Source organism: Pelecanus crispus, chromosome 1 (assembly GCF_030463565.1).
Source record: "Pelecanus crispus isolate bPelCri1 chromosome 1, bPelCri1.pri, whole genome shotgun sequence".
NCBI classification, from domain to species: Eukaryota; Metazoa; Chordata; class Aves; order Pelecaniformes; family Pelecanidae; genus Pelecanus; species Pelecanus crispus.
Window position 1 is genome coordinate 129,908,049 of NC_134643.1, and position 26,441 is coordinate 129,934,489.

General features: G+C 48.9%; 1 protein-coding gene across 1 annotated transcript; it reads right to left on the reverse strand.

The window, feature by feature from the left end:
- Positions 1-11,354: 11,354 nt before the first annotated feature.
- On the reverse strand, positions 11,355-16,237 carry NYX (nyctalopin). The gene is made up of 2 exons (XM_009488822.2): positions 16,216-16,237; positions 11,355-12,821 (listed from the first exon to the last, which is right to left on the reverse strand). The coding sequence occupies exons 1-2, from the start codon at positions 16,235-16,237 to the stop codon at positions 11,425-11,427; spliced, it is 1,419 nt and encodes a 472-aa protein (XP_009487097.1). The 3' UTR covers positions 11,355-11,424.
- Positions 16,238-26,441: the final 10,204 nt, after the last annotated feature.

Consider the following 26,441-nt stretch of genomic DNA (forward strand, 5'->3'; position numbering starts at 1 on the left):
CATTTTATGTTAGGAAAAAAATACATAAAAATAAACTCAGTAATGCAGAAAAAGCAGATTTGTCTCAAAAACTCACAAGTTAGCTAATCATGAAGACTCTCCTAAAGTAAAATATTCTGGTTTTTCACTTATCAAAATAAGCATTTCAGTAAAGCCTTTGGGGTATTTCCCAAGTGTTAGGAAAGGTCAAGGAGAGAGATCCTGCTTCCAGGAAAATACCGTGTTGATTTTAGCAGCTTCAGCAGGTGCCCCTGCCAGGGTCTGCCTTGGAAGGGTTTCAGTACCGGCAGTTTGAGGGTTCCACTCTGCCAACATTGTCTTGTTACAATTTGTGATTTTAAATCAGCAAGACTTCAGGTAGAAAAGAAAAAGCTTTAGCTTTCTTGTGTGTAGGTATTGCCGGGCTCATTGTTTTCCCGGCTGTAATTTGGAGTACTCCTTCAGTGTGCTATTAATCCATTGAAGGCAACGGGAAGACTCCCAGTAATTTCAAGAAGCTTTGACTTTCAGTCTAGCCATGTTTTTTCATTAATATGTTTTTAACATATTTATCTGTTTTGATCATTAAAACAATTAGGTTAAAAATGGGAGATCACTGAGGGTGTTGCTATCTACTTTCTCATTCCTGCCCTCTGTCCCAGCTGTGCAACGGATGGGTTGCTTTGTAGGCTCCGGTGCTGGGTGGGGTTCGCACACCGAGTCTCGCACTAGAAAGGACCTTTTAGGATCCACACGGCGATGAGGTCCTCTCTACCCGAGTCTCACAAACTCTATTCTTGGTTGTGTGCAGTAATCGGGCATGAGGGAAGGGTAACAATGCTGCTCAGAATGGTATATAGGACTAATACTGGTCACAAGACTGCTAAAGCAGAGAACTTCAAGAGCTTTGGCCCCAGTCGAGGGCAACCATCAACAACAAAAGCCCAAAACTTAAAATGCAACAGAAAACATTTTACTAAATAAAGTTAAGCGTCTATTTCTGGATACCAGAGATCAGAAACAAGGTGATTATAAATTACTGAATTCAATCCACAGAGCAAGGCAGTCTAAACTCAGACTTTAATTACCAGGTTTTTTTCCTCTTGTCATTTGAAAATCCCAGAACCTCACTTAAGTAATCCACATGCTGTCTTCAAGAGTTCATACCCAACCCGATTTGGATTTATAAGGTACCTGTCAATAGAAATTAAACAGTAGGACTGAATGAACAAAGAGAAAGGTAAGTTGCCTACAGAGAAAATAAACAAAGACTCAGAAACAGAGCAGCAGATTTGGGAAAGTGAGAGCTGGTCGTGTAAGGCGAAATTCATTCCTGTGCCAGCAGCCAGCACAAGGGCTGTGCACCAGGCATTGCATACAAAGCTTCAGCAGGAGTTAAGGCTAACCTGAATTAAGGTTGAATTAAGCCTGAATTAAGGCTAACCATCTGTACAAGAGGGAATTGGGGGGCCAGTGGGGAACTCTGGAAACAAAATTTCAGCCTGAGCTGCTGATTGTCGCCAATCTTTTGCTGAATTCCTCCCAAGATGGGATTTTTAACCCGTTAGGAAAGCTGCGCATAGCACACTAGGAAGTTGTCCCTGCTTTTCTGGCACCTTCCTTCCAACCCAAAGGGCACTCACAAAAGTCCGGTTTCTTTGACTGGAGCTGCACAGTTAGTTTATTTCTGTTTGAAGTCTGTATTCCTGACACCTTTTCAGCTGTCACACTGATGGGTAAGTAAACTTGTTCGTACCAGTGTAGTAAAAAGTAGACATTTCATATGTCATTACCTGGCTAAAAACAGTTGGTGGTCTGTTATACTACTTTACTTTCTCAGGGAGGATTGAACAGTATTAGCCAACTAAATTAGATTTGGATACATCGATAGGATTAGATTGGCAAATATTACAGTCCTGATGGACAAGGAGTTGACACAGCCCCTTGGGAGTGGGATCTCCTTCTGTGCTCTGCTAACCTTGGGCCAGATGTGTCCTGAGCTGGACCTCAGGTATCACAGCGTCCACAGCTGAGACTCGGTTATAATGGTCGTCAGCAGTTGCTGGAGGACCCACCACAGGCAAGGTCTGAGTCAAGAACAGGGAAACCCAGCTCCACTCTTAAAAGTGGCAGCCAGGAGGAAGAAAGCAGAAAAGCCCCATGAACCAAAGTGAACCTCCACATCCCCAGGAGATCCTCTGGTGAAGGTCATTGTGCCCTGTGGCACAGAGCAGAGATGTCTCGCTCGTCTCCAGAATTTGTGATCATTTGTGTCTCACGCTGCCCGTGATCTGTGGAGCGTTGGTTAACTGGCTTGCTCAGAGACGCTTTCAAAGGAGACAACAGGAGCTTCACAGCTCCCACAAGACTTACCACCTTCTAGGTCTCTCCTACTAAACGAAGCCAGTCTTTTCAGTCTCAGCTAATGAGAAATTTTAGTTCCATGACTCATTTACTTCTGTCACCAAACTTTATTTCTGCTATGTCTTTTCTGAAGTGGCAAGACATAAGCTGGACATATCCCAGATCAAGGTGTACTACTAAAAAGGCATAATAGTCTATTGCATTATCATTTGCTCTTTTTCCTGTCCCAGTCTTTGCTTGTTACTTACAGCATTTGGTTTGGTTTACGTCAGTTGAGCTACTAGCCCTTCACAGCACTTCTTGAGTCTTTCTTTCCCCAAGAGCCCAGCCATGCCTGTGAGCAGTTCAGGTTGTGTGTGTCTTCTGATATGTATTACCTTACGTATGTCAATGTCTATTTTATCTATCACATTGCTCCAAATTACCTGGCTTTCAAGTAATTTGGAATTCATCAAAACCTACTTTAAGCTTTACTGGCCTAAAAAAATTCTGTATCTGCAAATTTCAGCACTACTTTTTGCCTATTAAAATGATCAATCACCTGTTTCAGCACAGATATTTACAACAAGCTTTGTCTGATTGCAAGTTTATCACTTTTTTCTATACTTTGTCTTCTGACTCTTTGCCAGTCTCATGTATCAAGAAAGTGCCTGTCCACATAGTGTCTGATATATATCTTATTGTCACAGCACATTGAGACATAATCATTCAGCATGGTGAGGAATTGCTGCTGCCAACTCCATCCCAATTTATATGCACACAGCTAGTTGTCCTTTGTTACTGATTTATCACATTTGCCCATTTGCCTACTCCTGGCACTGTGCACTCAGATTTGTTTTCATCATCAAAAGCCCAGAAGTCAAAACCCCACTGAGCTACGCATATTTTTACACCTGCCTGCATGACGCAGTTTGCTGTGAGTCCAGCAGATCCTCACCCCACCGGGTACTCGGTGTCTCCTTGCTTGCAGCAGGGAAACCTGCCTCGGCCCCTTGTCTGCCCTCGCAAAGCCCGAGCCTCCCTAGACCTCTCTTCCCTAGACCTCTCCTCCCTACTCCCCAGTATCCCTGCGCTTGTGAGTCAGCCCTCAGTCTAAGAAAAACAGAAATAAAAAAAATAAAGCTGTTATTCAAAAATTAATGTCCGGACTCCATGCCCTCTCAACTACAGGCATGTCCTACAGAGTTCCCAGCATAATCCCATCTTACCCATCCAGAGCTGCAGCAAACACCTGCCGGATCCAGACCTCGCTGCCTGTCCTTCACTGCCTGTCCTCTGCTGCTCTGCCTGCCACCCAGCTCCTGCCCAGGGCGGACACGAGGGCTGTACACATCCCAGAGGGTTGTGAGGAGCAGAGGTTACAGGGGAGGCAAAGCTGCTCTCCAGGCAGGGTGCAGGAGCCAGCCGGCAGAGCGGTGCGGGGGGAGCCCTGCCTGCTGCATTTTGCCTCAGCCGGCTCCTGCCAGCCCCATGGTTTGCTTCCTCCGCGACCGCTCACAGCTCACCCCTCTCCAGGGGTTAACAGCCCGATGGTGCAGCCCTCGCCATAATGCTCAGAGACAAAATTCTCAGAGTTGTGAGGTTTGTGTCCACATGGCTGCCGAAATCCACGCTATACTATGGATCTACAGTCTTCATGTATCTATACTCCCCATGGATCTATACTATCTAACCCCATTGCTACTGACAGGAACAGCCCCTTCCCCATGTTCTCATTCCCCAAGAGCCAGTTCAGGAAACCAGTTTTGTCCAAAACTGACCCAGGGACAGCGGTTCCTAATCCAGCTGTCACACAGCTGTGCACATACTAGCGCTAGCCCAGGAGAGAGGGAGAACAGGACCACTACCTGCAGCCTCCACCTCATTTGGGCTACAGCGCAGCTCGGGGCTGCAGTGCACCGAAGCTCCCTGAAGATCCCACGCAACCACAGCTCTGTGTCCTGTGATCTCACACGACGAGCTCTGCGTCCATGCGCAGAATTGCGCTCATCCTTTCTTATTAGACCAAGGCTCAGCTTGACACTGTTCCAGCTGAAGCCAGATAACTCCCAGCAGTCATTTTCATAGGATGCAGTCAGATCTGATCAGTCTTTAGATGGTTACTCATCATTTTAATTAAAGAACATAAGTAACCAACTCAGAGGCTGCTCGCATATTGTTTCAGGTGAGATGTGGGAGGAGACAGAAAAGCTGCAAAGATGTTATCTTCAAAAAAAAGCTGTTTGCACTAAGTAGGGCTAATGACAAGGGTTAATGACAGAAGTCTGAGAATAAGAGCATTATTACAGCGTGTCTTAAACTATAGTGTTGGGCCTATTTTGCTGAAGTGTTTCTTAAATTCAATTGTTAATTTATTTGGGTCCTGAAAAAAGAGACCACCTCTCCCTGTACCTTCGCACCAGATCCATGCCAGCGTAAATCCTATGGTGCAAACCAGCAATTAAGTATGGTCTTTCCAATTTAACTTGTCCCCCTTTCAGATATAGCAATTACATTTTCTTCTTATTATCCCCAGTTTAACCCACTTACGCTCAACCTGTCTCATAACATTTCAGAGGAAGTAGTTGGGCTCCTAACCATCAGAAAAGAGGGAGGGGGCGGATGTTATTTTTAACTGGATGTTTCAGGGATCCAGTTTCAAGCACAGCTGGCCCTGCTGCAGCAGCGCAATGAGGGCATGGGCAAGTTTTGGCTTGGAACAGGAACAAGCAGTTGCAACTGAGGAAAGGAGGGTGAGGGAAACAAGGGGGGGCGGGGGGGGGGGGGTGGGCAGAAGAAGGACACTTTAAGCTTGTCTCATTGCAAACCTATAGTCACATCAAGAAGCTCCTGCCACAGGTCCAAAACCCTGTCTTAGATGCTGGACAAGCACAAAGTGAAATTAGCTGTTAATCCAAAAAGCAAACAAATGGGATATGCCGTGAAGCAAACCATGGGATGGGTGAGTATGGTAAAGTTAACGGAAGTTTTAGGCCTTTTAAAAAATCTTTTTAAAAGAGTCCTCATAAAGAATGTAAGATTTATGCTGTACAACTTAAGAATTAACTCTAAATCAGTCCTTAAAAGAGAGAGAGATGAAGAGGGAAGTACAGTAAAAATCAAAGGATGTGGTGAAAGTCAAAGGTGAGAAAAACTGCAGAAGTAATGAGCTTTTCAGACTCAAGGCTAAAACTAACCACAGCGTACAAGATCGGACTGGTTCAACTAACCACAGGGTCAACAAAATCAGGCTTTGGGCAAGATCTGTTTTGTCCAGAAATATCTATGTGCCGTATTTGTATTCATCTTTAAATTAGAGTTTAAAAGACCAGCTTTGCCCTAAGACAAAGAGACCTTTTGGTGCTGATCTTGTGCATGTTTAGGTTTTGACCTATAGGTGTAAAATCTGAAGCTTGTCCAACAGCTGGCCACTTGGTAGGGTCCCTTGACACAGTTCCTTCTCAGACCTTATGTATTTTCAGGATTAAGATAATTTTGTCATGCTTAAAAAAATTAACTACGTGTTTTTCTTTAAAGTAATACTTGTGATGCTTTTTTTATTATTATTATTCATGGTCTTTATTCCATGGTTAATATTTTCCATAAAGCGCTTTTAAAACTGTTTTGAAGGTCACTGCAGCAGATTCTTCAAACTCCACGGATCTCTATCAGATTTAGGTGGGGGGAAAAGAAGGACCAGTATTATTAGTGTTTGTGCAACAACCCCATACCTTGACTCTACAAAAGCAAACATTTAGAAAGGTACGCTTGATGTAACGAGAAAGTATTTTTTTCTTGCCCAAACTAGCCCTGTCTTGTGAAGCTCACACTGGGGCAGCAGTGACCATTACAGGCTATTTTCTTGTAAGGCTTCACATACTCCAAAGGAGGAACAGCAGTCTTCTGGAATAAGAAACTTTTTAACTCAGTTGATTTGGTTCCTCTTGAATTGTGACCACAAAAATTCTCAGGGGAAAACTCAAAAAATTTTTAAGAGCTAGCAGATGTTATAAAGACAAGAATTAGCTAAAATACGCAACAACCTACTTCAAAGTTGGCAATGAAGTTCCCAAGTCTCACCTGCCCAGCACCTGCTGCCTTTCTAGCAAAAGTTATCTTTATTTACAGTGATTCTTCTTACCCTGGACTTCATATTCCTTTCCGAAACATGAAAACAATGTAAGACTCCACAAATAACCAAAATAGCTAATAGGCACATTTCGCAGGAGGTTACTGGCAGTAGCTGTAAATTTAAAGTGGAAAAAAAAAGGGACATAGAGCCAATGTTCATGTTAAACACGGAGTACAACCCCCTAGGAATGCAACACAGGGGCAGAATTCTGAGACCAAGAGATGATATCCAAAATCAGGTCATTCACTTTGATCACTTCTCCTTTCTAATTTAATAGCAATGGTAGACCATAGAATAGAGTTGCACCAGTGCAGAGCGCTGTGTTAACAGGTACCACACATTAAAACAAATTGCCTTCTCTCAGGACCTCAGATGCTTCAGTCTGGGAACACCAGCTCTCTCAATAAACTTCAGTCAGGAGGTATATCCTAACACCAGGCAATTCATGAACATCCCTCCCCACTGCTTCAAGTAAATGCCCAGCACCTCACGCTGAGGGCAGGACTGAAGCATGCCCGCATCACCCTCCCAGATGGGGCTTTCCTGAAAAAGTTCATAATTAGTCCAAACAGACACTGGTTTGGCAGATATTTTCAGCCATTTTCCATACCTGCCAGATTACAGGCAGTCAATGCAATCAAATCGACCAATCAGTCAAAAAAAAAAAAATTGTTTGAAGATTTCCTACAAGCTCCCATCCCAGCTTCTGCCTAACGTGGGACAGGGGTGCAGAGTCTGTGCAGGGCAATGATTTTTGTAACCTGGGACCCTACTGAAAGGATATCATGGGTGAGAGCTACACCGATACCCTCCCCCATGCACAGAATCACATCACACCAACCGAAGGACATCCACATGAATAGCAATAAAATGCTCACCCCATCACTGTCAGGCCATTATGGCATCGCCCTCACCAGTGCATGGAGAGCAGGGTGCTGAGGACATGAGTGCGACTGCATCACTGTGCTTTTATGCCCATGTGTTGCTGTGGGGGTAGCGTCAGGGTGGATGGTGGATGATGTGGCCCTGAGCAGTGATGAAGTACTCCTTGTACTCGTGATTTCTCTCTTCTGCTGCCCTCTTGCCCCAGGACAGCCTTGGGCCCTGCAGCAGTGCACCCTCCCAGAGCAGAACCTGCTTTATGAGTACCTCAGCCCATGGCACAGTTACATGGACGTCTCAAAGCCAGCATAAATTGAGACTGGCATCTCGGCTGGGCTTGACCTGCAGTGCTGTGACGTCTTTGGAAGTGTCTCAGTCACAAAATAGCGTTGATTTGTGAAGTGACTCTGAGCCATGAACTTGTAACCAACAGCAGCAGGTTCACCAGCTAGAGCACAGTTTTGCAGCAGGAGTCCAGTCCAAATTAAAAAATGCTCATGCAAAAGGCAGATCCCTAATTTAACTTGTTTTCTAATCAAGAGATTCAAAACAAATCAAAAAAAGTAGTTATGAGTTGGCATCACCCATGTAATTAGTGAACTTCGGTAAAAACAAGGATCATGAAAGAATGAACCGGGCACTTCAAGTCTAATCCAGGCTTTCACAGCACTAGAAGTCCAGTCAGGGCTTTTGAGCAGCCATACTTTGCTGTCCTTTCCAGGAGGTTGCTGCTCTTCCAGCTAAGCGCACGCAGAAGACAATGCCCAAGCTGAGCAGAGTTACGAGGCAGGAGCGACACGGAGAGGATGGGAGCAAAGCAAGAGCAATGCACAGGCTCACAGGCTTTTCCAGATCGACTCGGAGCGCTCACGTGCCAGATGCTCTGTACCACTGGAAACGCGCATTGCTGATCTCTCGGCTCAGAGGGAACAGCAGGATTTCGGAGCGGGAGAGCATGAAGTCTGTCCCCGTTACTGCAGAGAAGCTGAAAGCCCATTATGTGCCGCACAATGCTAGCCACGCACTTTCTAGGCAGCCACAGCTGTATTACAGCAGCACAGGGAAAGCTTTCTGGGGCGATCAGTTAGGGTATTTGAGTACAAGAGACATTTAAATCATCGATGCCTGAGGTCACTGGCCCTGTCGTCACACAGTAAAGTATGATATACAGTCCCCTTGTCTGTCACCTGACAGTGCAATCTCTGCTAAAACCTACATTTTAAGATGCTTCACATTCAGATCTGCCATTCCTGCAGATAAAACAGGAGCATCTTTGAAGCATTAATTAACTTGAAAGCCATACTCAACAATTGCACAGCAAGACAATCTTCAGCTTTAATGTATTTCAGCACAGAAAATGAAAATGTGGGTTATAAAAACAATTCACTCATGAGGCATCCGTACTTATAGGAAGTGAAATACAACCATTTGTGCCCAATGTCCTACCATCTGTGCCAAGCCTATTGATAAACCTTCCCTGACAGGATGAAATACTGCTCCTGTAAAGGCATCCTTAACATAATATGCCTCTACAGCATTGGGCTGGACTAGGTTTGAAAAACAGCCTTTTATAATACACAGATGAATTTAGCACTTAAGAAGATTAATGGATTCATAAATAGCCTGGAAATCCAAACTCATTGAATTTAGTTCACGGAACAGGTCAAATAGGCATTTATCAAACCATCTGGCATCTTTCTTCCCTGGGGAAAAAACTGTGGTTGAGCTATGGATAGCTGAGGAGCCATCACACAAGGGAGGGTTTGTTTTTTTCCCTGTCCTCATCTTTCCTCTAGAAATCGTTGGTGCTAGTTAGAAAGCAGTAGATCTTTTTGGACAGAGTGCTGCAGGCCAAAGCAGGCTGCCCCAAGGCACGTGTCTTGAAGCCACCGGAGATGCCGCCTTTTTGCTGGCAAAATGCGTATGCAAAAAAGCAGCTTCCCTGTTTCACGCAGCAGCTGCTCCGGTAGTTCAGGAGCACAGGGTCATTTTGCACTTGAGCTGATGTTGGCTTTCTCTGGAGCTGTTATCCGATGGGCGGTGGGACTGTCCGTGGGGTTGTTCACAGATGTGCTGGGGTGCCAGTGCTGCCTGAGGCCAAGGGCATTAACTCTCAGTCACGGCTGGTCTGGCCCAGCCAGCGGGAACAGACCCAACCCAAGGCACCTTTGCTGAAGCATTGAGCCCTTTTTGAAAAAGTTTATTTATTTCCCCAGTTCTCCCAGACAATCACAGAAGTAAGAGGGCACAAGAGCTGCTAAGGAAAGGTCTTCATGCATGAATTTGTGCATTACCCACCACTTTTCAGCTGTTCTGTGCCCAAAGTCCATCTTTAGCTGGCCCATCCTTTGCTTATGTTTTTGGATACTCACCGGTGTGTGACTGGGGGAAGGGGCAGAGGTAAGGACAGCTACTCTCGGTTGTTTTTAGCCAACATGTTGCCCACACTGAATCACCGCCCTAGCAAAGCATGAGCCAGGGCAGCTCCCCCTCTGCCACCCCAGCACCCACAGGGACCGAGCCAGGGCAGGGGTGGAGTTCACGTTTGTATTGAATTGCTCAGGAAAAGGCAGGGGTTGGGGTAAAAACAAGGTTTAGGAAAATGTTTGAAAGATTTTTTCAATTCATTTCCACTTTTATTCCTATTTCATGACATTTTAGCAGTGATAAAGGATTGTATATGTGGTATCATTTCATATAAACATGTACATCTTAATATGATAAGCTATGTCTAATGATTTAATATAGTTAAAATATCACAGAAGTGTATTTCTATATAGTCACTTATTTTTGAAAGCGTTGCTACTTAACACAAATGTAAGCATGGTCATGTTCTAAGTTGAAGTGTCTATTCTTTATGCTGCAACAAATAGCTTACCATTTGCTCTAGACCATAAAAAGGACATTCATGTGCACGCATTTGAGTTAGGCTACAAAAAAAACACCAGAGCAAGCCAAGGATCTCAAAAAATACATGGGTTTTGAGCTGTTAATTTCTTTTTGTGAGCAAAATATCAAATTATTTTATTCATGTGCTCTGATACATAAAACATGATAATTCTTTCTGGTCATATTGGCAGTTTTCATTGAAGATTTCAAGGATAAAACATGTAAGACGCCATATAAAAGAAAATGGCAACCAACCATAGTTGGTTAGTACGACATAATATGATACACTATGTAGTACACATTAGTGGTGGAAATACAAAATACTTAGTAGGGCCTGGTTGCATTTGTCATCACCATGTTCTGCCCCTGCTGTCATGCCATAAAATAATCTACAAATAAAAACAATATATTCATTGAAAAAAAAAACCACATTGAAATTACGTTAACAAGTAAGCTGTTCAGCTTAAATTGCTTTGCCTCAGAGAAGAATGTTTTGACAAACATGGGTCCGCCTGGTTCTCCTGCACCTGTGCCAGGATAGCAGGGGGAGAAAGGATCAAAATCCTGTCTGTAGTCATGGCCAAAACGCTGTGCCCTCCCCAGATGCTGTTCTGTTCACAAGGGCTAGTGCTGCATCCCTGGACGCTGCCCAGGACAGCCCTGCTCCCCCCGCACATGCTGGTAGAAATCAGGAATAGCTTGCCAGCTTTCAGCAGCACTCACCATAGGTGCAGGTGTCTGTTGGGATATGAAGAGAGGGTCCAGTTTTGCTGCCTCATCTTGCTCTCATAAAGTCAATGGTTGGGTCAACTGGAGTTGGGCCAATGGAATAAAGAGCACTGCACCACCATCTGTACAGACCCCTCTTCCCTTCGCTCCCAGCAGGGGACACAGCACGTCTCTAAGCAAAAGTCAACCTTACTGCTATTCTTTCACTGCTCATCTTCCACACAGCTCTGCGAGTGTCCGGGAGGCTCTGAGACCCCGCAGGGCAGGTTTCTCACCCGGAGTGCGACCCAGCCTTGAAACAGATTCCACCAGCTCCCACGGGGATCTGGAGCCAGACCAAACCAACCTGCCCAGGAGAGTTTGGAGCCAGATATGTATCTGAGGCCCACAATATGAACTTTTCCCTAATGATTAGGTAGGTACAGGGACTAAATGCTTCAGCAGGACCCATGCTCCAGGCAGCCCTTGGACTATTTGATCTGCAAAACAACTACTGTAAAAAGTGCTGGGAGGTAAAAAGAGGAGGCAGGTTCAATACTGTCTTCCCCCACCCCAGAAGAAACCCCATCAGTCAGTCCATCCAGCTGTGTGGTGTTACCAAAGACTTCAGTGGTGTTTGACACCTCTTCAGGAAGGCCCATCTGGAGCAGGAGTTTAGAGATAAGGCTGTTGAACTTGCTCTCCGTGGTAGACCAAGGCTCTTCACTTGGGGTTGGGCCTTCGGACGTGACATTTAGCTCCAATGGGTCAAGACAGTAACCTTCTGGTGATCTCTCGTAGAGCACGTCCATCAGGTCAATCCCGGCTACTGAGGAGGGGGAGGCACAAGGAATATCCCTGACGAGCCTGTAATTCTCCATCCACTCCTTCAGCCACTCAATGCGGCAGTCACACTCCCAGGGGTTGCGGAAGAGGTACAGCCGCCCCAGGAAGTACACCGGCTGGAAGACAGAAAAGGGCAGGGTTGTCAGGTTGTTGCTGTTCAAGTGCAACACGACCAGGCTGGTGAGGTTTTCAAAAGCCCCTTCCTCAATGTAGTTGATCCTGTTGCGGTCCAGGTAGAGGACCTCCAGCTCCCCCAGGTCCCTGAACCAGGTGTTGGAAACATTCCTGAGGAAATTCCCCCCCAGGTTGAGCATCTTCAGGCACCTCAGGCCATCGAAGGAGTTTTCTGGAAGCTCGCTGATCAAATTATCATTCAGGTACAGATACTCCATCTTCTGGCAGCCCTGAAAAGCTCGCTCGTGAATGACATTTATCCTGTTGTCCTGCAGATTCAGGTATTTCAGCTTGGCCAGGCCCTGCAGGGAGTTATAGGCTACTGCTTCAATCCTGTTTCTCTCCAGGTAAACGTGGGTCAGGTTCTCCATGCCCCTGATGGCACCCGGGATCCTCCGGAAGTTGTTCTGGAAGCAGAAGAGCTCCTGCAGAGCAGGCAGCTCGATGAAGATCCTGTCCGGGATGTTGAAAAGATTGCAGTCTGCCAGGTCCAGCTTGACCAGCCGTCTGAGGGCAGTGAAAGTCCGCGTGTGGAGATAGCGAATGTACTCATTGTGGGCCATCTTCAGCTCGGTCAAGCTGGGCAGCCCCTTGAAAGCCCCCGGGGTGATGAAGGAGATATTGTTGTGGTTGAGCGACAGGGATTTGAGGGAAGGCAAGGTCCCGAAGGCCCTCTCAGAGAGGAACTTGATACTGTTTTTGTCCAGGTTGATAGAGGAGGCTTCGCAAGGGAACTCACTAGGGATCTGCCCCAGACCGGCACGATCACAGAGGACGGAGCAGCTCCGCTCCTGGGTGCACACGCAGTTGGCAGGGCAGGACCGCACGCAGGCCCACACCGCATGGACATGGGGGACCCAAAGGATCACTGTCAGAGAGAAACACGCCGATCCCACAGAGGCGTGGGAGGAGAGAATTGGGATGCATCGTTAGCAAATACATTAGTCACACCAGGAAAAAGAAATTATGCTCTCTTTGCCTCCCTTCTAGCCAGGCTAATTGCCACCCGCTGCTTGTACGCCAGTGCTGACTGAGGACCTCTTGTGAAAGATTCCTAAAAATCTGCTGGGGTTTTTAAACCCTCTGAGAAGTTGTGTGTGTGTGTGTGTATACATATACACATGTACACACACACACGCATGTGCACACACACACATATAAAGTCATCTAGAACACCATCTCTGATTAATTTCTCTCCCCAAGAGGGGGACTCACCTAGACTTAAGTATTTCTCAGTGTCTCTGTGATTGTTCTCTCTGTAAGCTGACAGGGACATGGTTTGGCCGGGGGGGCAGGCAGAGATGCTCTGAAGGCCAGCACCTGTGGATGGGTTGCACTATTTCTGCATGGGGAAGAGTGGGGGGCAGTGTATGCTAGTCCGGCAGTGGGCAGGGGAGATCAATTAGTTGCCTGGGACATGTCAAATTCATGCTTTTTGCTTCTTTCTTTTCATTCAATGTGACAGTTCTCCACCAGAGCCGTGAGCTGGTAGAGTGCTGCAAGGGGAACTATCAGCTGCTAAGGATGCAGTGCAGTGTTTAAAAACACCTTCCCACTGTGTTTTGGTAGAACAGCATGAGGAAAAACAAATTAAGGGATATTGTTCAACTGTTTTCTTCATCATCTCATCATAGATGAGATACTCTGCACCTCCAGCAGAGTTTTCACTGTTTTGCCAAATCTCAAGACAGCCACCATAGCGCGTTATGCTTGATGGGAGCAGCTGCTTTGTCCTTTTATCAGCCTGACATGGGAGGTGTGTGGCCATTGTGGTTTCTTTTCAAATTAGTCCCATGCAGGTGAATGTACAACAAGGAAGAGGAGAATGCTCTCGGAGAGAAATCAGAGAAGAACAAAAGGAACAGGAGACATCAGCCTCCGCGGACAGGCATTTTTAGGGGAAAAAAACATCCAGTCAACAAGAAATCTGCAAAATAAATTCACTAGAGAGGAAGAACTGAAGGCAGAGCTCATTTAGTAATTGCTCTCACGGGCGCATCCTACTTGCCGCTCAACAAAATGAGCAGCCACACCAGCAAGCTCTCGGTGTAGTCACTAGGAAGAAACGGTGGCATTGCTACTGGCTGGTTTTCCTGCTGCAGTTCATTGGCTCCCACACAAGCATAATCCTTTTATATTTTTCCAACGAGACATGAGACACCAACAGCTTTGACAACAGCCACCTTTATTACAGCACTGCTGGGATCATGTTGCTGCTGCTGTGTGCATATCTGGCCCCAAGGGCCAAGGGCCAAGGAACAGGCTTTCCCCCTGCTCCTGCTGACTGTCTGGACAGGGAAGCTCCCAGCCACCCGGCTGTCCCTCCCCGCTGGTTTGCAGCACGGCAATTGCCCACTACAGCTGTATTCCCGATGGACATTTTAATTAAGACAGACTTGTGAGGTGATATGCCAGGAAGCATCAGCTTCAGCAAGCGTCAAGCTTTTATTTTTTCAGCCGCTAAGGCTTTAATGTACAGCCCAAACTACAGTTTGAAGTGCAATTGCTCTGCCCTTTCTCCATCCTTTTTAAAGGTAACATTCACGCTACTGTATTTATGAGTTTACACTGCCTGGTGGCTCCTTCAAGCAGGAGACTTGCAAAACGAGCTGCTGGGCAGGTCCCCATTGACAAGACATCAACCCAGGAGCCAGCCAGCCTGGTTCTGTTCCAACCAACCTCGTCATTGCACGTAGAAGAGGGATATAGATATGTGGAGGGAGCATCCAGAAGGACTTCAGCTGTGGCCTCTTTATTGACGTGTAGGTCCCATCAAGCCTGGCTACACTATTGTGACCAGAGAATTAGCAAAACAGTGTCACTTCAAGGATAAATGATAGTGAAGGACTCTTGAGAGGTGGAAAGGATTTTAGACAGATTGTCATTTTGTTTGCTCGTTTATATGCTCTTCTCCTTTTTCCGGAGCCCTTATCTAACAGCTGCGGCTAAAGGAAAGTCCCCTCCAGCCAGGGCCCTGGGTAAACAAGTAGTGAGAAGCGCCGAAGGACAAGAGGGGGATAATGCGCCGGCCGCAGATCGCTCTTTGTGCAGGCTGCCCACGGGTTGCCTCGTTTGCTACCCTTTGCACTAGTCCACGCTGTTGCTTGCAAACAGGGGCTTATGTTGTTTTTGTTAGGCAGTTACATAAACTGAGGGCCAGACAGATTAAGGATTTGCCTGTTCCCAAATGTCTGACCACAGGTGTCTGGAAACAAGGGACGCAAGTGTTGCTGCTGAAACGACAGCCTTGCATGGGCTCAGGATGATATCCAGAGGGGCGTATGTGCATAGGCTGTCCTGTAGATGAGACTGTCCCCAGCAAGTTCAATGCTTAGCTACAGCTACCCCAAGCTCAGTCACATCTCTGGCCTTCGGAGCAGACCCCCCCCCAGCAGCTGTGTACACTGTCTGCAGCACAGGAATGAGCACGCTGATTACCAAACCCCCACCTTACCCTCCCTGCTTGTTCTCTAATCACTTGATAAAGGAAGCGTCTGTACCCAAGCCATATCTAGCCTGTTTTCCTTATACCCAAGGTTTTTTAGTGCCAAATGTGGGTCTTCTGCTAGTGGCATTTCACAGCACACATCTAAGATCTCTATTTACAAATGTATCTCTCTGCATTGTGCAGTATGTGGAAAACCAACACTTGAGAACCTTCCAACTAGAAAACAATCCCCTGGCAATAGGAGCTCAGAGAAGCCCCTCAACACCGCAGTGTTTGTGGCAATTCTGCCTCTCTTGCAATGGAAGTCAGAAAAAAATCCTCCATCTGAACCCTACCAAGCCCTTAGGCGAGCTGCTGCTCAGAGCACAGGCGATCAGATCTCCTCTGTTGGTCAGATCTCCTCTGACCAACACAGCATGAAACATTCCTGCCTCTCCTTCCTTACTCCTTCCCCAAAAAGGATGTTCTTTGCTTTTTACACTGTGGCAGCAGACAGGGCAGCAGCTGGAAGATGCCTCCAACTCATTGACAGAGGGGGCTCAAACAAGAGGTGTGTTTAAGAAAAAGGGTGAAATACAGCAGTAAGGTCAAAACTATTTGTGAGATAAGGAATAAACAAAATGCCACCCAAGGATGACCTCTTTTGCTCTTTTAAATACTATGGTAATTCAGTATTTGAAAGGAAGAGTGAAAGACTGAAAAAATGTTTGCAGAGTTTTTAGCAATGATTGCAATAATTAAGTATTTAACCTACGCCTTTCCAACAGATCTGTCTAATCCACTACTGGGTAATGCAGAGTAAGAGTATACTCACCATTTAAAATGATGGCAAACATTACCTTGATTATTCGCTAGTGGCATTTCAGGTTTGGCAAGCAAACTTGAGGGATCTAAAAGCACACAGGAAGAGCAGAGACAGGTTTCATCCTCTGTTGTTTCCCTGCATCATTTTCCCACAATAAGCTCTACATTTAGAAAGGAAGATGAAGGAAAAAGCTCCTCTCCCACACGCTTTCAAACTGATGAAGTGCCCAGCACCTTCGTGGTGAGTGTCTGTATTCCACCACTGACCTTCTCAGGGAATCCTGCAGCTTTGTGCTACACCTTTTCATGAGCTCATCCACAGCCTTCCCACCAGCCGTGCCCAGGGCAGGTTCCTATCATCTGAGATGGGAAGAGATCACCAACAGTAAGAGACTGGCCATCTCCCCAGGCAGTAGGTGCTGGTACAGAGGAGCGTAACCAGCTTAGCATCAAGCACTCAAAACTAAAATTCGCAACAGAAATCATCTAGATACATTGCTTACCGAGCTGGGCAGTGGCTGGGTCCTCCCTCCTGCTCATGAGGCTGCCATTAGCCATACAAGTCAGTCTCCGAAAAGTTGGCATTTTTTTCTCACAAGCTATCATTTAATGGCAGGAAAATCCTCTGTATCAGAGGAGGATTAGCGGAGATGGAAGAATGTGTCTGTCCTCTAAAGCTCCCAAAGCAAAACAGGGATTGCAGACAAACCAAACTGATGCTTTCTCCCCTCTGCCAACCTACTCTCCCCCCACCATTAAAAAAAAAAAAAAAAATGCAGTCCAGAATTGGACAGCTGCCATTCAAACAACATTGCTGAAAGTCATTATTCCACTCCCCATTATATAATGGCAGAGAAGGTGGGAGTGGAGGGTGCAGCCTAAGTGGGATTATATTTGGGGGCAGGCACAGGCTTATGGTTTGCCTTTGTTGAGCTCTCCAAACAGACACAGCTTGGGACTGTCTTCCCCCATGCACACTTTCCCAGCTCCAGCATGGCTCACACGTTGCTAACAGGACGTCGGTGTGCTTTGCTCTGCTGGGCATTGCTCCTGAAGGACAAGGAGACACCAACAGCACTGGGAGAAGGGTCAGCAAACACAGGAGCTTGGCACAGTATATATGGCCTTGCTGATAATGAACTCTGCCCTGCCTATGAGTGTGTTTTGCTTGTGATGTGGCAGCTGGTGCGTGGAAATCATAAGGACAGGTTCTGTATGTGGTGATGTTTTAGCATTCAGGATATGAATTGGTTCTTAAAGCCTCTTCTGACAGAATGATGATGGTTTCTTTGGAGAATGGGGGCTGAATAAGTGAGTTATCTCAGCCTCCCATGCCTTAGGTAATTGTGTTCACCATGTCAGAGCGGAAAATAGCTCTACTCTTTATTTCTAAGAAGTGAATTATTCTGCTTTTTTTTCAGGACATAGAATACCTGATGAATTTATGCTTAATACAGCAGGAAAGATTCAGCTGGGAACCAGCCTGCTGCTGCTCGGCTCTTCCTGCAAATTAAAGCACCCAGCTACATCGGGTTTATTTTGGTTTGGCTTTCCCTCAGTCTTAAGGCATCTGGCTGGCACTCAGGAAATGTGTGTCTGTCTAAACAGCGTGTAAGCAGGCTAGTGCTGGGGGGCAGGCTGGGGGGAAAGGGGTGACCCATATAGCACCGATTTTATCTGAAGGATACCTTTCCCCACCACGTTGTTGTACCAACCCCCTAGCTTTGCACCACGCTGCTTTTCACAGAAGAGGAAAGAGATTAGCAAAGCCACACACAGGCACATTGCAGCCTCCGCTACAGAGCTGAAGCTGCTTGGAGATCTTGTGGGGACAGAATTGGCACCGGCTGGGTGCTCGCCAGCACTGGAGCAGATGGTGTTTCCCCTGAAGGTCCCATTTCCCATGGGAATACCAGGAAACTACAACCTGTGTGATTGCAGAAGGCAGATCATTGGCCTTTCGGCCATGGAGAAAACTGGGGGGGGAGGAAGGGAAAGTGCTATTCCCAGCTCCTTTTCCCCCAAAATCTACCAGAGCTCTAAAGGTGGTACCAGAAATCTTGTCTCTCCCCTGGAGCACACATGCTGTAGGATGAGGGGTGGAGACAGTGGCCAAGGAGGGTATGTGGGACTCGGGGACAATTTGGGATGTGATCAGTTGGCAGCTCCCCAGGGACTAGACCTGCTGCTCGGTTTGCGCAGCAATACTAAATCTGCTCATCAGAAACGAGGAGGGGCTGATCTGCACCAAGGCACCAGATTGCTGATGAGACTCTGGGGCTCTCCTGCGCCTCGCTGCTCTTCTTCTGTGTGCACAGTAAGGGACCGATGGGGAATGAAGGACCACTGAGCCCCAGACAGTGCTTTTGTGATCTGCAGAACCACCTCCTCCAAAGGGGCAGTTTGTGGGACTCAGCAAAACACAGCCCCTAAGGAGGGCACTGGGAGCCTCCACTATGTACAACGGATGGGCGGGAGCTGCTAGGTTGGGGACTGGGGGGGGCTTGTTAAACTGGGAGCTGTATGCACCTCAGCAGCCACTTTTGGGGGTGGGGGGATGGTGGCAGTAGGTGCCTATTGCAAAATCAGCCACTGCGCTGTCGTTAGCAATGCTGCTGAAGCAGGCTCCAGCAGAAGCTGGAGGAAGTCTGGCAGGGAACACCTCTCAGAGAGCTGCTGCAACAGGCAGCCTCGCCATAGACCAGCGCAGGTATTATAATCTCCTGCAGGAGCTTATGACAGCAGCTCTGCCGTCAGTGTCCCCCAAACATAGCTCAGTGGCTGCAGGTGGCCTGGCGATGGAGCCCAGCCCCACTCCAGCCTTTTCTGCTGCGGCTGTGGGTAGGGACGGCTTGAAACAGCCCATGTTGTGCTCCATCGTGAGCCCTCCCACCCACAGCCTCACCAGCCACCCTGTGCTGGCACACCTGGAGCTCCTGCCTGGCCAGCAGCAGCAGCTCCAAGGCTCACAGCAGTGTATTTCCGTGCATCATCTACGGGCAAGAGCCTCACGCGCCTCCGGACCACAGCACAGAGAAGGTATGAACATCTGAGCATATGCATAGGGGGAAGCTGCGGGTGCGAGACACGCTGAGGTCACAGTTTCTAGGAAAGTCTCCCACTGCAGGCAGCCAGCCAGGCGGAGAGCATCGCCCTGCGAGCGGCTTCAGCAGAGCGCTTGCAGGATGACCAAGCTCACCACCCAGTGCCTCCCACGAACTTCTGCCAGCTCTTGCATATCCTGATTCATTTCCTGATAACCCTCGTTCATGAAAGGGCATGACAATGTGAGAAAGAGGCCTGGTAAGCAGAGGTTTTTAATCATCTTGGTTAGCAAAACTTAAGTACCAGAGGGTACATAAAGGCGACTTGCATTTATTCTTAAAAGAAACAAATTTGGGCTTTAAACCACACCTCAACGTTTTTCAGAGCTTGACTCATGGCTGGTTAATGCTGAGGGTTGAGCACACTTGCAGATGCTCAGTGCTGGGAAGCTGCTGTGGCTGCCAGGCTGGAAGCAGACTCGGAAGCTACAGACCTTGCTACTGCGGCTCTGCGCTCTTAATTTTTTTGCCACCAAGGGCTCTTTGTCATGACCTGTCCTGCCCTTTTTAATCTCTGGGAACTCAGAGAAGCCAGAGATCAACACAGCGGTGGAGCTGAGCCCAGAAAGCAGCAGAGCTATACTGCCACTGAAGAAAAAAAATACATAGATGTTTATATCTGATCTTTCACCAAAAGAATTGGTGAATTCAGCCCTGACCAGAGGAGCCTGCTCTGCTCTGGCAGTGTGTGCTGGAGACATAAGCCTTGGCACAGCTTCACGAGCTGGCAGCGAGGACAAGCCCACCTTGCAGGGCAAGCCTGCGCAGACTCAATGCAAGATTGATTCTAACAACCCAGTTCTTCATGGCTGGGGGCATTTCATGTGACAGTGTGTTAAGGATCTGAACGTAGCTCCTATCTCTGATACACATTGATATGATTTAAAATGATCACTGGAGACCACTGCTTGCAGTGGTTCAGCTGCAGGTTAAAATATTCCCTTTATTTTCAAAGGCTGGCTAAAAACAGCTGGTGGGGCTCATCTCACCTAACTGAAGGTGAGAGAGGTCTTGTCTCACCCACTTTAGCCACCTACCTGTGGGCACCATCATGGGTCTCGGCAGGGCCCATTTTCACCAATGGAGGGTGACAAGACAGCGGAGGGCGTGCAGCTTTGGGGACACCTCCACGCCGTTAGACACCAGCACTAGGTTAGCTGAATCCCAGGCATCGCACGTCCAGATGCTTCCAGCCAAACACTGCCCTCCTTAGAGCAGTGAAGAGGCAGAGCTGCTTGCCAGACTCCAGTGGCCAAACATTTTTGCTTCGCTGTTCGTTATCTCTAAGAGCAGCTTATCTCTAAGTGCATGGGACTAGTGCAGGGGGCTGAGGTCCCGGCGCCTCAGAGTGCCCGAGCCCCTCCGCCCACCCTGGGTTTTGGTTTCCTGAGCTTCTGTAATAGCAGCCGCAGCTCGGTACATACTTCCCCTCTTCTCACAGCAGCAGCTGTGTTGTACATGTGAGCCTTTCCTGCACACATAATCACTGGGGTAACCTTTGAAGTAGCTGCCTCAGCATTTCTCAGCGGAGCTCGTGTTGTCGCCTCTGCCCCGTGCGACCTGGGTTGCGTGCAGGGTGGTCACCCAGACAGCCACGCCGCTGCATGCACAGCTCCGGACGGCATAGGTTTGGGGCGGGGAGGAGGAGTCCTCTGCGGTGAGGGCTGCTGTGCTGTGAGCAGACAGGACAGACCAGCGTGGCCGTGCTGGGCTTTGCAACTTCAGCACAGCCAGCGCCACTGCCAGAAATGATGTTGCTGCTTACGGGAGATGCAGAAGCAGCTGAGAAGCCAACCAAAGTTCAAGAGCAAGGAGTTAAGAGCCTTCCCCTTGCTCAGAAGAGAGGACAGCTTTTCATCTGCAGGTGGAGGCTAAGTTTTTGTCTGGACTGAGGCTCAGGCCCCCAGACTTTGCAATAGGCATCTTAGGGAGGCGTCTCCCCTGAGGCCACCCCTCACCTCTGCCCAAGGGCCCAGCAGTCCCATTTCATCCCAGCTCAGGGCCATCGGTCCCTGCCCAGCCTGGGTGCTGCAGGTTGCACGTTGTTGCTGGCCCTCTGCCCCGTGTTGCAGCCCCCTCGCAGCCTGCCCACCCACCTCGGGCGGCTGTGCCGTGCCCTCATCGGGCTGCCTTCAGCTGGTCCCATCCCAGCCGGAGAAGACCCACACTGCCTCAAGAAACCCCTGCGAATGGAGAGTTGCTGTGGTGCCCCCTCACGATGTCCTCCCCATGTGTTCTCAGCAAGGAGGGCTGCCACCAGAGATGGCGCCTCTGGGCTGTCAAAATGGCTCCTGTCCTTAAGAAATAAACCCATCTCACCCCAAAGACTGAGTTTGGCCCCTAATTCCCCTCAGCAGCCTCTGCCAAGTGTCTGTGTTTGTTCTGCTGGGTGTACATAAAACTGTCCAAGCGTTGACCAGCTTCCCTGGCAAGACACAAGAGACTGGAGAACAAGCCCACCGCCTGGTTTTTATGTTCACCGTGCTGGCCTGGGTTTGTGTGTGGACTGCTGCAGCCCCGCAGCCGCTTCACACCAGCAGCAGCTGCCCCGCTTTCCCTCCCAGCCCGCGCCGTGTGCCACGGCGGTGCAGGCACGCACGCGTGCCGCCCAGCAGCGGGCTGCCATCGCAGAGTTGGTCTGAGCGGGGACAGTTTCCTGACGGACACTTGCCCACAGACTGAGAGCACGGACAGTGCTGGGCACGTCGCAATGCCCAAACCCAGCCCGAGGGCGAAGCAGCCCTGCAGCCTCCTCGCAGCGGAGCTCGGCTGGCTGCGGGCTACCTGCAGGAGTAACTCTGGGGGACTCTTCACCGCCTGGCCCATGGCAGGAAGAAGCAGGGACGAGACAAAACAGCCAGCAGCAGTGCTTGGCAAGAAATAGCCACCAAAAAGCCGCTTACCCGTGGGGAGGGTAAGGAAGCAAAGCCAGTGAAGCAGCAGCAGGAGGAGAGGGTTGAGGTGGACACCAGATTTGAAGCCCCAGCCCAGCCGCTGCGTGATGGCCAAGCCCTGCAGCAGGAGCGGAGGCCCAGGAGCGCGCGGCTGCCGCAGAAGCATCTTCTGAAAGCAAACAGCACACTCTAGGGTAGGGAGACTGAAGCAGATGCAGTGCACAGCAAACCACGGGCTTTTTGTTTGTCAGCCCAAACCTCTGCCGACGGCCCAGTTAAGACATCACGCAGACCCCATGCAAAGGGGACAAGGAGCTCAGGGGATGGAGTGTAGCTCCATCAAGGTCAAATCCTCCCACTGCCTGGTGACAGCAGGACAGAGACCCTCTCCAAGACTGTCCGGGCCACTGGCTTTTACACCAGCTCACGAGGTCTCTTACAGCCCATCCTGCAGATGTGGTTTCACGTCTCACTCGTGCTAATCAAACAGCAACATTTCCAGCAAGAAAGGAGCAGCATGGGCTGTTCTGCAGCTAGGGGCCGGGCACTCACCTGGGAAGCAAATTCCTGCCTCCCATTGCAATACGTGTGTATGGACGCAGTGCTGAAAAACAGCATCATTGGGGTTACTGGCTGACTCCCCACTATACCCAGAGCCGCCATGGGGAGGGAGAGGGAAGCTGGGTTCAGATCTCTATTAACTAAAGCTGAAGATGGACTGGAATCTACATCCCCCCACATCTGTGCTGTGACTCTTGGCCTCAACTAAAGCTGGCCAGCCACGCTCAGATGTCTCATTTTAGGGACGAACCGCTGCTGGTGAAGCCTGAACAGGGGCTGCATCACCCATCTTTCTCTGTGGGGTGTAGGGAGCCCTGCTCTCACTTCTGCCGTCGAGCAGCCCTCGGCTCAGCGTGCTGCACTGCATCACCGCTCGTGCCCGGCGCGCGGCCGAGCAGGCAGCAGCTGCTCACATGTCCCACTAGCAGACAGGGAAAGTCAAAGGCTGGCAGCACCCGTACCAGCCAACCTGCCCTCCCTGCTGAAGCCGGTCCAAGGGTGCCAAGGGCCATGCACAGCCGGAGAGCCCCGGGCGGGTTCGGGCTCATGCCACTTTTACTAGCAGCTGGGGAGCTGCTCTGCCCCAGCCCTTTGGCATCTGCGGGGTCGTTTCTATCCTGTGTAATAAACAGAGAGCTGCTTGTCCCCTGCTTAAGTCCTCACACCACGCTTTCCACAGACTGCCGCCCCAGGCAGTGACTACTTGCAGTTCCTTGTTATCTAATGGGAAGGCTGCGCAGTACACACATGAAGGCAAGGACACATCGCAGTGAGCTCTGCTTAATTCCCCCTTAGTGGCTACTGAGGCCATTAGTCTTAATAAAGCTGCCTCCACAGCTATGTACGGGCAATGCACAATCAACTTAAACACAGCACTGCAAACACCTTTTGAAACAGTGTTTCTGCACTAGACACACAACAGGCAATACATTATCCAAGCCAACAGCCCTCCCAGGCCTCGCCAGACAGTTTATTTACCTCCTGGTGATTCATCTCTCCCACTTCCACAACACGATCAGTGCCACCTTCTCCCCACTGCAGAGCGTCAACTTTTGGGGCAGGTTTATCACTTACCTGTCTCTGGTTAACTCAGGCACTTCTGTCAGGAGCCTACTCTGTAGCCAGGTCAGATACTCAGGGAGAATGAGCCAGAAGCCCTGGGACTCTTGGATAGAGGGATCTAGGGGGCTATAACTGTGCTGCAATGTGATTTTTGCTCTACCTGTCGTGGCACTTTCCCCTGCCTGCCTAATGCTTCTGAACGCCAAGTAACGAGGAGCACTCTGTCGTGCCAAGCAGCCGTGATTACCTGGTAATAGATCTACGAGAATAATTCTGTTGCCTGTGAAAGATGTTGGCAGATAAGAAAGAAGCCAATCATCAAATCAGAAATAAACTTCAATAACATAATAACCAGCACACTAAGCAGAAGGTTAGAGCAGTATACAGTTACAGATGATCTGGAAGATTTGTTAAATGAAATTATCATGCCTTCCTGAGCACGTAATGGCAATGCATTCACTGCATAATCAAGCCCAGAGCAGTTAAAGGACTGGGCTGAAAACACAGCAAGAGAACTTACTAAATCTGTTCGTTATGGCCAAGTCCCCCTTCCAGCTTATGTTACAGTACTAATAGCCATATACACGCCTTTCACCCAGGCCCCCTCCTAGCAAAGGAAAGGGGCATAAGAAAGTCTCCAGTGCTGCTCCCTGCAGCTGCATGAGTAAAAGCTTCCCCCCAAGGTACAGCGCACCTGAACGGCGTGTGTTGGACCACGAAGAAAGGATGTGTCATGGGTAAAGGACAAAGAAACTCAGGGAGCCCAAACACGGAGCACATGAAACTCTGGTAAGAAATGGAGCATCGCTCTAGGGCGCACTGGAGGGGAGAGGGAACAGCTGCTGGGGCCAGGAGTGGCCCTGGGAGTAGCCGGCACTGCCCACGGCAGCCGTCTGCCCCGTTGCTTTCTCCAAGCCTCAACCGAGTTCATCTGCAAGGGGGTTAGATGCTCCAGCTACAGTAATGCAGCTACTCAAACATCCACCACCTGATGTATGCAGAGTTTTTGCACAGGTCTAAGACAATTAAAGCCAACAGAGCTTGGGGAGGGAGGGGAACGGCCACTGCGGTAGATAAATACACATTTATGCCCGCATACGCTGCTTCCCACTCATTCCCTGCCTGTGATTTTATGGGCTGCTGACACCTCTTCCGTGCCAACCCTGGCTGTCACCAAAAAAGCCCCCATGGCCATGTTACTGGCCAACACTGCAAATCCCCCACGCTGGGGTGTATTTATGGATCACAGAAGTACAGCACTTCTGCTCATGCAAAAGGCTTTGTTTCCTGCCAGCTGCAGAAGACCACGGTACCTGAGGGAGAAGGGGCACAAACAGCTTTTTCTGACATATTGAATCAACAGTGACGGTGGAAATAGCTCCTCTGCAGCAGGGCGAATACTACGCTCTCGGATAGGATTGGCGCTGAGCCCCAAGCCTAGCAACTGGCAATGCGAGGAGAAAGCTCTACTCCTGCTTGGTAGCAGCAAAGCTGCAGCCTGGAAATCCCTTAACCATTTCTAGGTTGCATCTAGGGATGCCATGCAGGTTGCATCGGGTTCATGGGACCCTGCAGAAGGTGGCGGGGAGCCCTCTTTGCACTTGTCAGAAAAGCTGTGCTACAACAGCTGTGCTTTAGCAACAAGTGTGTTGCAACAGGTTGAGCTAGCAAGCCCGGTTTGAGTTATAACAGAGTCAGGAACATCTGCTCTGCGTGTATGGTAGGAAACAGAAAATAAACGAGGAGGTAAACACCACGTGCAGGGGGAGGCAGATGCTGCAGAAGTACATTGATCAAGCCGAGCTGTGGGAAATGCGAAGGAGGGCTAGATATTCAGCATTAAAAATAAATCACACCAGGGCTCTGCAAGACACCACAGCCCTCAAATAAACCTGTGTTCTAGCCAGAATTTCTCACTCTGGTTATTATTTCCTTTTGATTTAGGCAGAGCTTTCACACTTGTCCTCTGAGACTTACCGTGTTCTGCTGGGGATGTACATTTGGCATGTGAGGGTGTGAGAGGCTGCACTTCCTTTCACCCTGGTGCCCAGCAGCACCTCTGGGCATCCAAAACACATCCTCTCCCTTCTTGGCGCTCAGTGATTGTTCACAGCAGCCGCTCAGGCACATTCAGTGGCAGCCTGTCCACAATCTCTCTCTCCTACCAGAGCAATGGGCTCACTAGTGTAACAGAAATTATTGCCTTGCCCTTAAATGGGATAGAGAAATTTCGCTGCTTGGGGCCACTGCTATGATTTTTAGCAGTGCAATTTAAAAATTGCAAAACAAAGAGCAGACTGTGGAAGTGATGAGTTAAAGCACCAAGCTGGGACACCCTCAGTCCATTATTTTGGGTAGATGCTTGGTAAATGCTTTTGACAGAGCATCCCATCGGGCCTGAGAGCCCCTACTAGTGCTACAGGTTGGCTGCATGTTGCTCAAGGGTCTCCAGCTGAAGGGCAACGCCATCGAGCCTCACCACAGGGTATGAAAAAGAGCACATGTGCATCCTTCTCCACTCGAGGGGCAGTAGCATCCGCAGGGGAACAGGACGGGCAGCCAGGGCAGTGACATGGTACAGCAAGGTTGGCTTATGCCAGCAAAGCCCAGATCCA

What these genes read in the sequence shown, in the direction of transcription:
- NYX (XM_009488822.2), bottom strand. Translation starts at nt 16,237, where the DNA reads ATGTTTGCCATCATTTTAAATG. An exon ending in GTTTGCCATCATTTTAAATG is followed by an intron (nt 12,822 to 16,215) that starts GTGAGTATACTC and finishes TCTCTCTGACAG; the next exon opens with TGATCCTTTGGGTCCCCCAT.